Source organism: Paralichthys olivaceus, chromosome 1 (assembly GCF_024713975.1).
Source record: "Paralichthys olivaceus isolate ysfri-2021 chromosome 1, ASM2471397v2, whole genome shotgun sequence".
NCBI lineage: Eukaryota > Metazoa > Chordata > Actinopteri > Pleuronectiformes > Paralichthyidae > Paralichthys > Paralichthys olivaceus.
Window position 1 is genome coordinate 18,383,720 of NC_091093.1, and position 12,426 is coordinate 18,396,145.

Consider the following 12,426-nt stretch of genomic DNA (forward strand, 5'->3'; position numbering starts at 1 on the left):
TGGCATTTTCCGCTTTCCCTCCTCCATGTGCATGCCTGTCAGACTGCGGAGAGGGGAGCAGGTTCGTACAAATGAAAGAAAAAAGAAAAAGAGTGAGCCTCTGTAGCTGTAGAGTAGCAGCAAAGTTGTGTGTGCTGCTGCTAGGTTACTGCTCTCCTCTTTACATTATTACAGAATGTGACTGCACACTGTCAGTGTAGGCAAATACGTAAAAGCTCTTTTCTCCCATTAGAGGTAATTTGCTGCCATTTTCTCCTGCAATTTAAGGGAGAAAGTTATTTGTCATTCCTTTGTGCTAACGTTCCCTGTATATGTCTGCCTATAAGGATAAATCATCATACACAATGAAACCTTATATAGACTGGCCCACTAACAGTCTTTTTTCATTCCCTTTTCTTCCGTCAGAGATTTTGATTCATTAAATGAAGAAGATCATACTGCAAACCTCCAGCTGGCTCTCGACATAAGTGAGCGGGAGTTCGGGATCCAATCGTTCACGTCTGTGAAGGACTTGAGTGCTGGTGAGGAGCTGGATAAAACCCGGATGATCACATACCTGTCCAAGTTCTACGAGCTCTTCCGTGGAACACCTCTACCTGCATCAGGTACTTGATTTGACTACTTTAAAATTATCTTATGTCCCAGTTTTTAACCTCAGACAACAAGGTACCGTCCTCTGACATTCAGCTGTAAATTTTAAGGCTATATTTTTATTGGCACCGTCCTCTTCACATATGTAGCAGCACCTTTTTCCCCACCATTCATATGTCTCTCCTAGTCCATAGGAGCATAATGCATTGATATTATCTGACATTTATGGCTGTGCGTGGTGGGAAATGTGGAAACTCTATAACAGAATCATGTGTTACACTGCAGGGTCCAGAGCAGTAGATGAAAACAATGAGGAATATCCATCTAAGGAAGTCAGAAGTAAAAATAATGTCCTCAATATGGCAGTTCCTAGGAAACGGGTTCCAAAGGTAACTCCACACTTCCTGCCTTCCGTTTCCAGTTCAAGTGTGATTTATTTTATATAAATTCAGTGTTTTATTGGTTTGAAACTCCTCCTCTTGGACCTTGGACACTCCATCTTACGTTATTTTCCTTGCATTTTATTTTCAGGATGAAAAGAGGTCAGACGGTACAGACCCTATTTACAAAAGGAGGCGAAAGTTCTGTTATTTTGAGGAGGTTTGTTGATAAAACACTTTTAATTTGAAAAGTTTCCGATATGTTGGATTTGATATATTTACTCAAATCTGTTTCTGTCCGTCTTTAGGCAACCAATCTGTCCAGCAACAGCTCTTCAGTGCAAGAAGGGCGAGATCCTAAGGAAAATAAAGTGCGCTCAATTTCTACTCAGTTGCTTGCCAAATTTGAAAACAAACCCAGCCACGCTGTCCGCAGAACACAGGTAAAGACCAACATCTTGAAATCTTTCCTTTGCTACAAAACCCTTCTGTCATCTGTTTTCGATCTTTTCAGCTTTTTCTGTCTGTGTCTTTTATTAACTCTCTTCCAACATTTTCTGCAATAGTTTGATTGTGAGACTCTTGACCCGACTGAGAGTCTGCGCCTAAAACTCAGGCCTGTGGTCCCAGACAAACCTTCTCCTGAGATACAGGTAGACAGGAGACGACATCTGAGACACCCAAACTGTACAAACCTGAGTTTTTATAGGCTAATTCTGTCCAAACAATCATAAAGATAGTACTTGAAAACACTCCCACTGAAAAAATACACGTTTTCTTCACATACCTCAAATACATGCTCACATATAATTGACCTAGGTTTGGATATTTAACAGACCATACTGGTGGCTTTACATTCTTTATGTGCTGCTGCAGTTATCACCAGACACAAATGTGAGTTTTTTAATTGCAAAGCTCACATCTTAAATCCCACAGAGGTTATTTTATATAGCATGAACCAGGACCGGCAAATGGAAACTAACACAATATACGCTTACGTAATCTTTCCTCAATAATCTTGACAAACCAGACAAGAACCCTTCCTCATACTGCTGAAGTCAAAGCATTGTATTCATGAGCGAAGCATTTTGTGAGGTCATTCCCACAAGTCAAACAAAAGGCGAACACAAGTGTCAGGAAGCATAAAGATGATATGAATTACATTCAAATGTGGCTGTCGGCTGTTCAGGTCTCAGATTTCACACTGACCGTTCAGTTCTTGACTGCCCCAAGAAGAAAATATATCAAAAAATGGTTCCTGCTCGCAACTGCATTACCATGTGATGGTTACGTAACTTTGGCAAATCATAAAGCAGCCGGAGAATCCACTGTAATGGATCACCTATTCAAGTTGATATTCATGCTGCACTGGCATGACTTAACGCCTGCCAGGAGGCTAACAAATCAATCTAAAAACTTGCCCTATTGTTTGAAAATAGCTGGCAGCATATTAAAGTACTTGTAATTTACTTTTAATGGACGAAAACGTATAAAACCACCTGTATTGTTCTTTTAAATGATCTTCAGCAACTACAAACAAATTCTAGCTCTTCATGGTTTGTTGGCTTGATGAGGAATCAAACCCACCACTGCTCACGTGTGCACTGCTGTGTATGATCCCTTTCAGTTTGAATTTAGTATCAGAAAAGCAGCAAAGCAGTTAGTCCGCCTGCCACCAAAGACTCTACCCAAACCTCAGCTCCAGCTCCAGCCTCAGCATCCATTTTCCACAGTGAAGCTCAGACACGTTGATCAAACACACGCTGAGACAAAGCCCGAGCCTCAGCCAGACAGCGCAGACCCCCCTGCTTCTTCTTCTTCTTCTTCTTCCTCCTGCCACTCAGCCATCCATTTCATGTCAAGAGTCCTCCAGCGCCTCAGGGAGGTGGATGAACACGTCTCTGAGGTGAACACTTTGTCCTCCGTCATATCTGCTTTCTCTTGTTTTTTTCTCTGTCGTCTTGCTAAAATGTCATGATTGCACGTTCTGATCTCCAAAAAGTCCCCTGAGTGAATGTTGATTATATATTATGGCCTGATTATACATTTAGGCTTGTGTAATGTGCAGTCAGATGGTGAAGTCAGCCCCTAATTATCCAGCCGGACAGAAATGGAAAGAGCAGGCCTACAGAGCTGGCACAAGCTGAGGCACACACACAGTCGGATTATTGGCCAGTCTGAGTCCGTGTGGAGCCGGTCGGCCAGGGCTGCAGTCGCAAGATTACATCTGCATAGAAGATCTTTTGATTGTTCAGATTTGCCAAAAGCCTGCATGTTTGCACTGGCTCAGATCAGCACGCCAAAACCACTCACCTTATCAAGTCATGTAGTGTAGAACTGAGGTTTGTTGTTGAGAAATGGTCGTGTGTGTCCTTTCAAATGCACTTTCTCAGTATTTTCGAGTACAGAGGGCGCTATTGCTCAATAAACGTTCCATAGTTTTGCTTTTACACACGAGATACTGTACTGACAATAGTGATGCTTTGACTTAAATAGGTGAACTATTCCTTTCAGTTGCTGTATTATCAATGTGTAGAGAATCAGAGTCAAGACTTCACCATGTGATTTAATCACGCAGATATTTTCTGGCTGACGTGATGTTGTTGATGTTTCTGTGCCGCGACTCTGTGGCTGTCTAAGTTTTCTTTTCTCCTTTAGTATGAGTGACCACATCAAGTGGGGTGTGAAATTAATGTAATAAGGCAGCCTTCACTCCACACACTGACATTATTGTTCCGCTCCCAGCTATGCACACTTACCTGTCAAATCCTGCTTCTTATTGGGGAAGCAGAACAGAAAGGCCTTTCATCATTTAACTGCAGAGAGCTTATTAAGTGGATATTAGAGAGCTCCACATTAGCTGGTGGGAGAATGTGTCTCACTGTGGTGCGGGGGCGAGGCTGATGGTTCTTCTTTTGTTCCTCCCTGCTCCGTGTCGTCCTGCAGAAAAAAGCTCAGACACAACAGACTAGAGAGTTTCACACAAAGAGCATAAAGGAGAAAGCCGTGCATCTTAGGGGGATGTTCTCAGGAGACAGTTCTGCTGATCTCAAGGTGACTATCTCGAGCTTGACCTGTGACCCCCCCCCCACCCCGCCTCGCCTTGTGTTTTATACCTGCCACTCACAGCCCTCACAGCACTGTGTGTCACAAGTGTCGCATGCAACCATTTTTTTTTCCTATTTAGTTTGTCCTTTGTTAAACCATTTTTCAATTTGTAGCCTTTTTAACTTTCAAACATGCTGTTGTAATAAAGAATTTAAAAGATGTTGGCAATGAACGTCAAAAATCATCAGTCATTATAATCCAGGGTTTTGTCAAATTGTTCGACATTTTTACAACATTACTCTCCGGCTATAGGATTGTTTCAATCAGCTAAATGGTTTTTCATGTTTGAGCCAACTTGTAGTCATTAGCCAGGACTAAATGCGATCATTTTATTATACTAGATGTAGTGGTCGCCTAACAGCAAGAGGGCTTCTTAGTTTGAATCGCGGTGCTGCCGGGTTCTTTCTAAGTGGTTTGCATGTACTCCTGATGTCTGCATGGGGGTTTGGGCATTTTAGCTCAAAATTCACACAGTTGTCTTAAATCCTCTTAATTGTAATTTATGCACAAAAATCGTGCTTCACATGAGAGCTATTCTCTTGACTGATGTTTCTGCCCCTCATGTTTTTAATTACCAGCAGTCGTCAGAGCTGAAGAGTGTGTTCTTGTGGTGGCACTTGATGGGTTTCACTGTTCCACCCATCAAAACAGCCCGCTCCAACTCAGCAGCCAGATGTTACAGCAGGACTTACACCAGTTTCATATAAAGGAACAATTCCCAGTGCATAATTATCCTGGTACATGATTATGATCCATGTTTGGATCAAATTTCATTCCTGAAGAGTAACTGAGAATCTATTCAGAACAAGGAACCTGGTGATTATCCCCTTTCTATAATTACCTAACTTACTTTCTTTAACCGGGTTTTGCTCTCAGATGAATGCAGGTGATGAGTTAGAAATGAGTCCGAGGCTTTAAAGTAAGGATGATGGTTACTGTTTCAGAAGATTCTGGCAGATACAGAATGTCATACAGCTCACCCTCACCTCAAAGAACATCATGATCTGTATATGCTCCTTCTCACACTGCCGCTGTCCCTGCATGCACATACCCACCTGTGTCTCTGAGCATGACGGCACCTCCAAGAGTCACCAACAAACAGTAATGTCCCCAGACCACTTTCATTCTCAGGTTCAAGACTGCAATAATAGAAGAATGATATGATGTTAACATAAATTCAAAGTGCTTTCTGAGGAGAAAATCTGAGAAAAAAGCAAATACAATTAAAACAATGAATAGAAGATAGAAAAGCAAAATAGACAGAAGGACCTGATCAATCCTCTTTCTTCCAAACAAAGGCTTTAAGTGAAACAAGCGGCAAGAATAGGCCAGAAACAGTTGTTTCAGTGATCTGATGTGTACTTTATAAATATAACATTATCTGTTTGCAGAGTTGCAATGTTCGACGGACGTTCCCCCAGTCGGGTGACAAGTGTCACTCATGCGAGAGGCGTGTTTACATGGTGGAGCGGGTCTGTGCCGAGGGGCTGTACTTCCACAGGGAGTGTTTTCGCTGTTCGACCTGCAGCTCAGCTCTGCGACAGGGAGCGCACGCCTTCGACTCTGAGCAGGGTTTGTATCTGCACGTGATGGAGCCACGTATAGATTAAAAATATGAAGATCAGCAGGAAGTCCTGACCTTTGCTGTGATCTTACAGGGAGACTGTACTGCAAACTCCATTTTGATCAACGTAACACCAGAGCAAATCTACGCAGGAGTTCCTCTCTACGTTCTGTGAGTAACATTTATTCTGCTGATTTAAATGTATCATATTATCGTTTATTATAAAAATCTAACTTGCCTTCCCATCATTCTCTGTCTTAGAATCCTAATGGAGTTGGAGCTCAGGAGCGATGTGTGGCTGATGGAGAGAGCTCTCAGTCCAGCAGCACAACAGACCTGCGGAGTCAACCTGCAGCAGGTACCTTCAGCTCGTTCATTAGGAAACGGCTGAGCTGGCCCCTGAGTGTGACTTGCACGGTGTGTAACGCCCCCTGGTATCTGTCCCGCTGTGTGCATAGCACAGCACAGGACCTCGCCGGCCATCTGAGGGACAACGCCCAGGACTATACATTCCTCTATGAGCTACTGAGCATGAGCTTGCCCCTGCTGTTTGTTTTACAAGAGGTACTGCTGCAGATGCACACAGAGGCTGTGCCTTACGGGCCAAGCTCTTTACAGCCTCTACTGCTGTGGCTGCAAGAGCATGTAGGCACCAGGCTCATCTAGACATCCAGCGGATCCCAGCTGTTAATCCATAACCCCGAACATCGCACCAAACGCCATTACATCTGAGGCTGAGCTGCACATTAGCTGAAGTGTTCTCGTCATACCGTCATTTATAGCCGGACACCAGCACCTTTTTAATGTTTACTTGGCTGTTCTGATGATACTATTTAATTTACTCCCAGTGTGTTGGATGTACTTTGGCATCAGCCGAAGAAGAGAAAACCTTTTGCAGTTTACTACCGGAGGCTGGTGCAGTGCGTCACATAGCTGGGAGCAGAGACATGTTTGCAGTGTTTAGATGTGCACTGGTTTTATATAAGTTATCTTAGTAATCAAAATGCAGATGATACAAATGAACCAGGCCCAGTCCGTGCCTTAAAGACTTGAGACTGCTGAAATGTCTGATTGTCATTGCTGTAGAATTTAACCTTTAACAGACTGCCTTAAAAAATGGCTCCTGCAGTGAAAGTTTCTTTACTCAGTTAAAGCCTGACTGACTGACTCGATGCACTTTATGTTGGAGAACTGCCTTGTGGACGGAGCAGGAAACGCTCACAGTGGATAAAAGCCTGGTCTCATGTTAACGCAGTCAGGTTTTCCTTTGACTACACATATGTGCTGCTGCCATATGTTTTCTTTTAATACGATATATTTGAACACGATTTTTCTTTTACCACTTTGTTTACTTTAACTGTTTTTGTCGATTTTTTTTAATGGATGACTCTAAAAAACCTCACAAGCACATTTGAAACTGGGGACTGAGTATTTGGTTCTACTTTGCTGCCATCTACTGTTGACTGAGAAAATGAGGGATGAAGGCAAAACGAACCCCCTCCTCTCCCCCCCCTGTGTAACGAGACAATGTTTTAAATAACAGATTCATGAGTTACTCTCAGATTCACTGTAGACAGTAGAATCTGGCGAGCCTGCTGTGATGTGTTTGAATGTGCTTGCAACTCTTGCCATCATTTTTAAAGCAAGTTGTTGGAAGATCAACTGCAAACCTCTGACTGGAAGCCACACAGTAGCTTCCTATTCATATACACTCTCTTGTGTGTGATGATGCTTGTGAAGCACTATAGAGTTGCAGAGTGTGTGTTTAACTTAAAAAATCATTCGATGTTTGCAGAAACTTCAGGCATTTGTTGTGTTTACTCCCTGACGTGTTGGATATGCAATATGTTGCTTGTGGTTTGTTCTCAGCTACCTAGTGTTCCGTGGAGATTTGACTGAAACTGCAGGAAAAATTAGATACCTACATGATTTGTGCAGCACAGGTGGAAAACTTCACAGTTTGAAATACCAAAGAACTGTGTTTATACACACTAGACATGTTTACCTGGACACCAGTGTTCTGTTAGTAACCAGATTAAGACATTAGTCTGAATAAGGCTCTGCCATGTAAACAACATTAAACAGGAATGAGCAATGATTTAATTATGACGTGTAGTATTCCAACCTTACGTAAACATGTTCTGTCTTATTGGAGTTTTCACAGTATTTTTGCGACATCAGCATTGTAGGACGTAATGACATGAGTCATAATCAGGTTCTCTGCTGTGTAACTTGTAAACAGGAATACAAAAGGAATATTCAATCAACAACTCATTGTAATTGAAAATCATTGATGTCTTATTCAGAATAAGGTCAATAGTCAGATTATTGGTGTCCGTGTAAACATCGTCACTGACTGGCCTGGATTTATAAAAGTTCCACTTCTGTTTAACACGAGACATTAACATGTACAATGGTGCCAACGTACAAATGTCTTCATTGTGAATGTCAGAGTTTTGTTTTATAAACTTTTTTTTACTTTGTGCACTCTGTTGTTTTTATTTACGTCTCTGTGTGCTCTCTGTGTGCTCTCTGTGTTTTAGATTATGTATCCGTGACACAACTGGAGGATTAGACAAATGACAGTTTGAAGGTGATCACCTGCATGGTCACATGAGTTGTGTGTCATAATTGTGATGTGGCTGACGATAAATAACTGACCCCAAGTATCTGACGTAACATCTAGCCCCCGCAATAATTTGTTTTTTGTGACATTGAGGTTTGGCTGAACTAAACAAATTTAACAGCTTCAGTCATTTTTATGAACCAGTACTAGTGTAGCTTCATTGAATCCTCTTGATTGTTGCCCAGATCTCAGAGTTTGAACAATCGATAATAATAATGAAACGGAAATAAATACAAGTTCAGTCGAACTTTTAAAGTAAAGTACAAACTGGTTAAGACTTCACATAAGGTTTTATTTTAGCTGCTTTTTACTTGAAGTGAAAGTATTTCTCTCAAAACTTCAGCTTTAATCCAAATCGGCCAGAAAAATATGTGTTTGCCAGTTTCTGTAACTTCCAAGTATTTTATTTATCAAAACAATCTTCTCAAGGTTTATTCAAAACCTCTCTCAGTAGATGATATCTCAGATATTTGGATGTTGAAATTACAATTTTACTCAGCACTTCCTGTATGAACTTGTATGAAAGTCTTAAATTTCAACAGCAACTACTTCCGTCCGGTTCCCACAAATGAGACATCTTGACTCTGTCTCCGAATTCTCTCAGTCGATCGAGAAAAAGAAAACAACGGACAACACATTTATTGCAGGACAAGTCAAAAGTTTGTCAATGATACGTTTACCTAAACTTTCAAATGAAAGCGCAACACTGAGGAGCTCTTTAAGGCCTTTAAAACCTCCGCTCGTCCAGTGGAGCTGTGCAGGATCCAGTCCCACTCCCCTGATCCTCTGACAATAGATGGAAAGAATCACTTAACATTTATATGCAGAAGTTCAGTACGGCACTGAGAAGGGACACGTCCCCTGTGTGCTCACTGACCTCTGCAAGTTCATGTTTTCAGTTCATGACAGGACTTGCTTAATAAAACACATTAGTGGCATTTCTCTGCCGCCTCTTCACCAAGTTAAAATGAAAAAGTACATCTACATTGTTCAGGAATGCACTTAGACTTCACCTCAACCTCCACTTACCTAAAAAAAAAAAAAATCATGTTACATGGTTCACTTCAAAAATGTCCTTGATTCCACATCACCAGACGATTCTGTACTGACTGAACATACCGATGGTTAATTACACTTCAAAAATTCACATTCCGACTGTGCTGAACTTTCACTCAACTAAACCAAATATTTCTGCAGAATAACTTTTACATCGACTTCTACAACTGATGCAATAATACTTCTTATATAAAGTATTGTATTACTGTATTTCTTATAAATAAATAAATAATGTTTACCACTGACTCTGTATAAAGATGGACAACATAAAGGCAAAATGTTGTGATGACCTTCTGGTGCCTGGCTGCAGTGTGGCTCATAAACTCGGCCTCCTCTACGTTAGTGGGAAAATAATGCTGTAAAAACTAGATGAAATATGATTGACAGCTGTGACTGACACTTGATTGGTCGAGCTTGTGTATCGGCAGGATCTCACTCCCATGGCGTCCTTGGCGCATGTTGGCAGAGTTGGTGTTCTGGATATTTTGGCTTCAGTTCTGGATACAGTCTATACTTTTTACAAACAACTGTATCTAGAACAGAGTCATGTATACCAAGGAATTCACTCCAACCTCATATTGTCCAACAGGGGACAAGGACACATGATGGATATTTTGATTAATTTTGACCTCTCATTTTCAGAATTTGTTTTATTGTGAAATTAAATCTACCTCTATAAACAATACTTCATGTTGTTCTGCATCAAAAGGTTATTTTATTTGAAATAATTGTCCGTAACACAAAGATCGTTCACAACTCAAAGAATAAGTGATATTTAAATATTAATGACGATGCTAGGTTTGTATGTATAAACTATGGAGAGCAGTGGAGAGAGAGTATATGTCTACAGAAACACTCAGGTTTCTTTAATGATGTCTGTTTTTCACTCAGAAGCTGCCACAAGAGGAATCACTTCATCCACTCTGGACTGAAAAGAACTTTTAATACTGAGTCATGTTAATGATGTGATCACACAGGACGTTTATAATTAAGATGCATGTTGTTGTTTAAATCAATGAATGTATGTTGTTACTGTCTTTGACTTTGAATCATCTGATTGAGTTACACTGAGTTTCAAAGGCTACAAATGAGAAAAGATAAAGCAAAATTGTTTTTTGTTAACACAAGCAATTGAATACAAATTTTACTTCATTTGAAAAATGATTTAGCAATCTAGCTTTTAGATAGATAGATTTATATATATATATATATATATATATATATGCTAAAGCATCTAAAATCGCAAGTCTCATCTGAACCTGTGTCGTCTGCAGAGCTGGAGGATCATCACCCAGCGGACGGTTGTCGGAGCAGCTGCTGAGCATGAGCAGTTTATGTTCCTGGAAACAACGCCAGTAAATATGTTTTGGTGCAGAGAAGCAGGACGTCAGACAGATGAGGACAGGTCCTCAAGCTGAGCTGATGAGGGGCCTGTATCACAAATACACAGACATGGATGAAGTATCTCTCAATGAGGGCTCATCCCAAATTGTTGTTCTACAAAGCGACAGGAATGTTGCATAAACTGTTAGTTTCACTGAGCAGACACAGATGAAAGTGATGCTCGTGGTGAAAGTGAGAGGGAAAACCAATCTATTCCAGCAGATGGCGCTGTGTAAATGTCCCAGTTTCGTCATGAGGAAAGCAGGAGTGTGTCTCAGCTACTTTATGCATGAATTTGTGTGTTATTTTGTCTGCAGCAGTTCCCTGCATTCACAGTCCTGACTGAAATCTGTGGTATTTTAAATGAATGTCTGAAACTTCATTCAAATGGACAAATATTAGACAAGAAATGTCCTTATCCTTTATTTGAACTTGTCCCACAACAGACTTTGAAGCTCTGTGATTGGACGTCTCTAACTGAAATACAGCGCGAGACTCATGGTTGAATTCTCTGCTTCAGTTTATAAGAAAGAATGAAAGAAGAGATGGGGTCAAACAGAGTTGGGGTTATGGAAGACCCACATGTTCTCTCAGGTGTTTTATCTTTATATTATCTTGTTTGTTTTATTACATGTTATTTTATTGTATTTCATTCTTGTGTTTCATTTTGTTTGTATCTGTTGTACAGCACTTAGATGAAGTCTGGTTGTTTTAAATGTGCTTTATAAATAAGATTAACTGATGCACCATATATACACTGTAGTTTATGTTGTTGGAGTTGTTACATTCACACACCAACACATTAAGATGATTAGAAAAACAAAATCTCTGTTAAATTCTGCTTTTTCATTTGACTCCTTATGTCAGAAGGAAGCAGCAGCTCTGCTCTGTCACACTTTTCCTGTTTCTATGAAAGTAAGCTGACACACACACACATACACACACACACACACATACACACACTCACACACACGGTCAGCAGTGTTTGTTAAATTAAGTTAAAGCTGGAGTACCTGGAGTTTGATAAATAATTATAAGGTCTGTTACTTGATTGCCTTCATCATAGATATATTCACACAATGATGAAGATCTTCAGCAGCAGGTAAATCTCTGAAGTTTGATATCTGGGGATGAAGTAGGTTACTGCAAAAAGGAGTGAGGGGGAAACACTCAGGAAGTGTCGTAGAAGAAAGGTTGTTTTCCACAGTGGATGAGTATCAGTGGAAAGAGGGAGCAGGCAGGAAGCAAAGCCAGCTGGGAATTTAAATCCTGACGAATCTCATCTGCTGTTCATCAGTTATCAGTCACACACACACACACACACACACACACACACACACACACATACTCTAAATGTCACTGGTCATGACAACAGAATATTTTCAAAGAATAAAACAATAGTAATTAATAATTGGATTTGCTTTTTCCACAGTGGTGCAGTGATGCACAGGGTTGTCTCATAAACACAGTCATGCAGAAGTCCCTGCACTTAGTCATGTGTGTGTGTGTGTGCGTGTGTGTGCAATCTGTGTACTGACCCCTGGTAACTTTGTCATCTCTTTTTTACATTATTAAATTACCTTTTCTTACATACAGGACAGAAAACAAGTTATCCTGTAACAATGATTGGCATTCAAGCAACAGAGCAATCACCTTGCCTGAAATTGCATTGAAATTACAGAAGCTGTGAAAGTTGATGATAAAAAAAAATAAATAGA

At 40.6% G+C, this 12,426-nt stretch overlaps 1 protein-coding gene across 8 annotated transcripts in view; it reads left to right on the forward strand.

The window, feature by feature from the left end:
* Positions 1-10,710, forward strand: part of mical2a (microtubule associated monooxygenase, calponin and LIM domain containing 2a) — a 29,293-nt gene extending 18,583 nt beyond the window's left edge. For 2 of the 8 annotated variants that reach the window (XM_020098848.2, XM_069529054.1), the window contains exons 13-22: positions 406-605; positions 877-980; positions 1,123-1,191; positions 1,280-1,414; positions 1,538-1,624; positions 2,599-2,877; positions 3,918-4,025; positions 5,471-5,651; positions 5,738-5,814; positions 5,905-8,130. In XM_020098848.2, coding sequence (XP_019954407.2) covers positions 406-605; positions 877-980; positions 1,123-1,191; positions 1,280-1,414; positions 1,538-1,624; positions 2,599-2,877; positions 3,918-4,025; positions 5,471-5,651; positions 5,738-5,814; positions 5,905-6,309 — 1,645 coding nt within the window. In that variant the 3' untranslated portion in view covers positions 6,310-8,130. Of the gene's footprint in view, positions 1-405; positions 606-876; positions 981-1,122; positions 1,192-1,279; positions 1,415-1,537; positions 1,625-2,598; positions 2,878-3,917; positions 4,026-5,470; positions 5,652-5,737; positions 5,815-5,904; positions 8,131-8,186; positions 8,237-10,216; positions 10,323-10,599 lie in introns of those variants that run through there. The other 6 variants (XM_069529072.1, XM_069529077.1, XM_069529099.1 and 3 more) reach the window with 6 other exon arrangements.
* Positions 10,711-12,426: the final 1,716 nt, after the last annotated feature.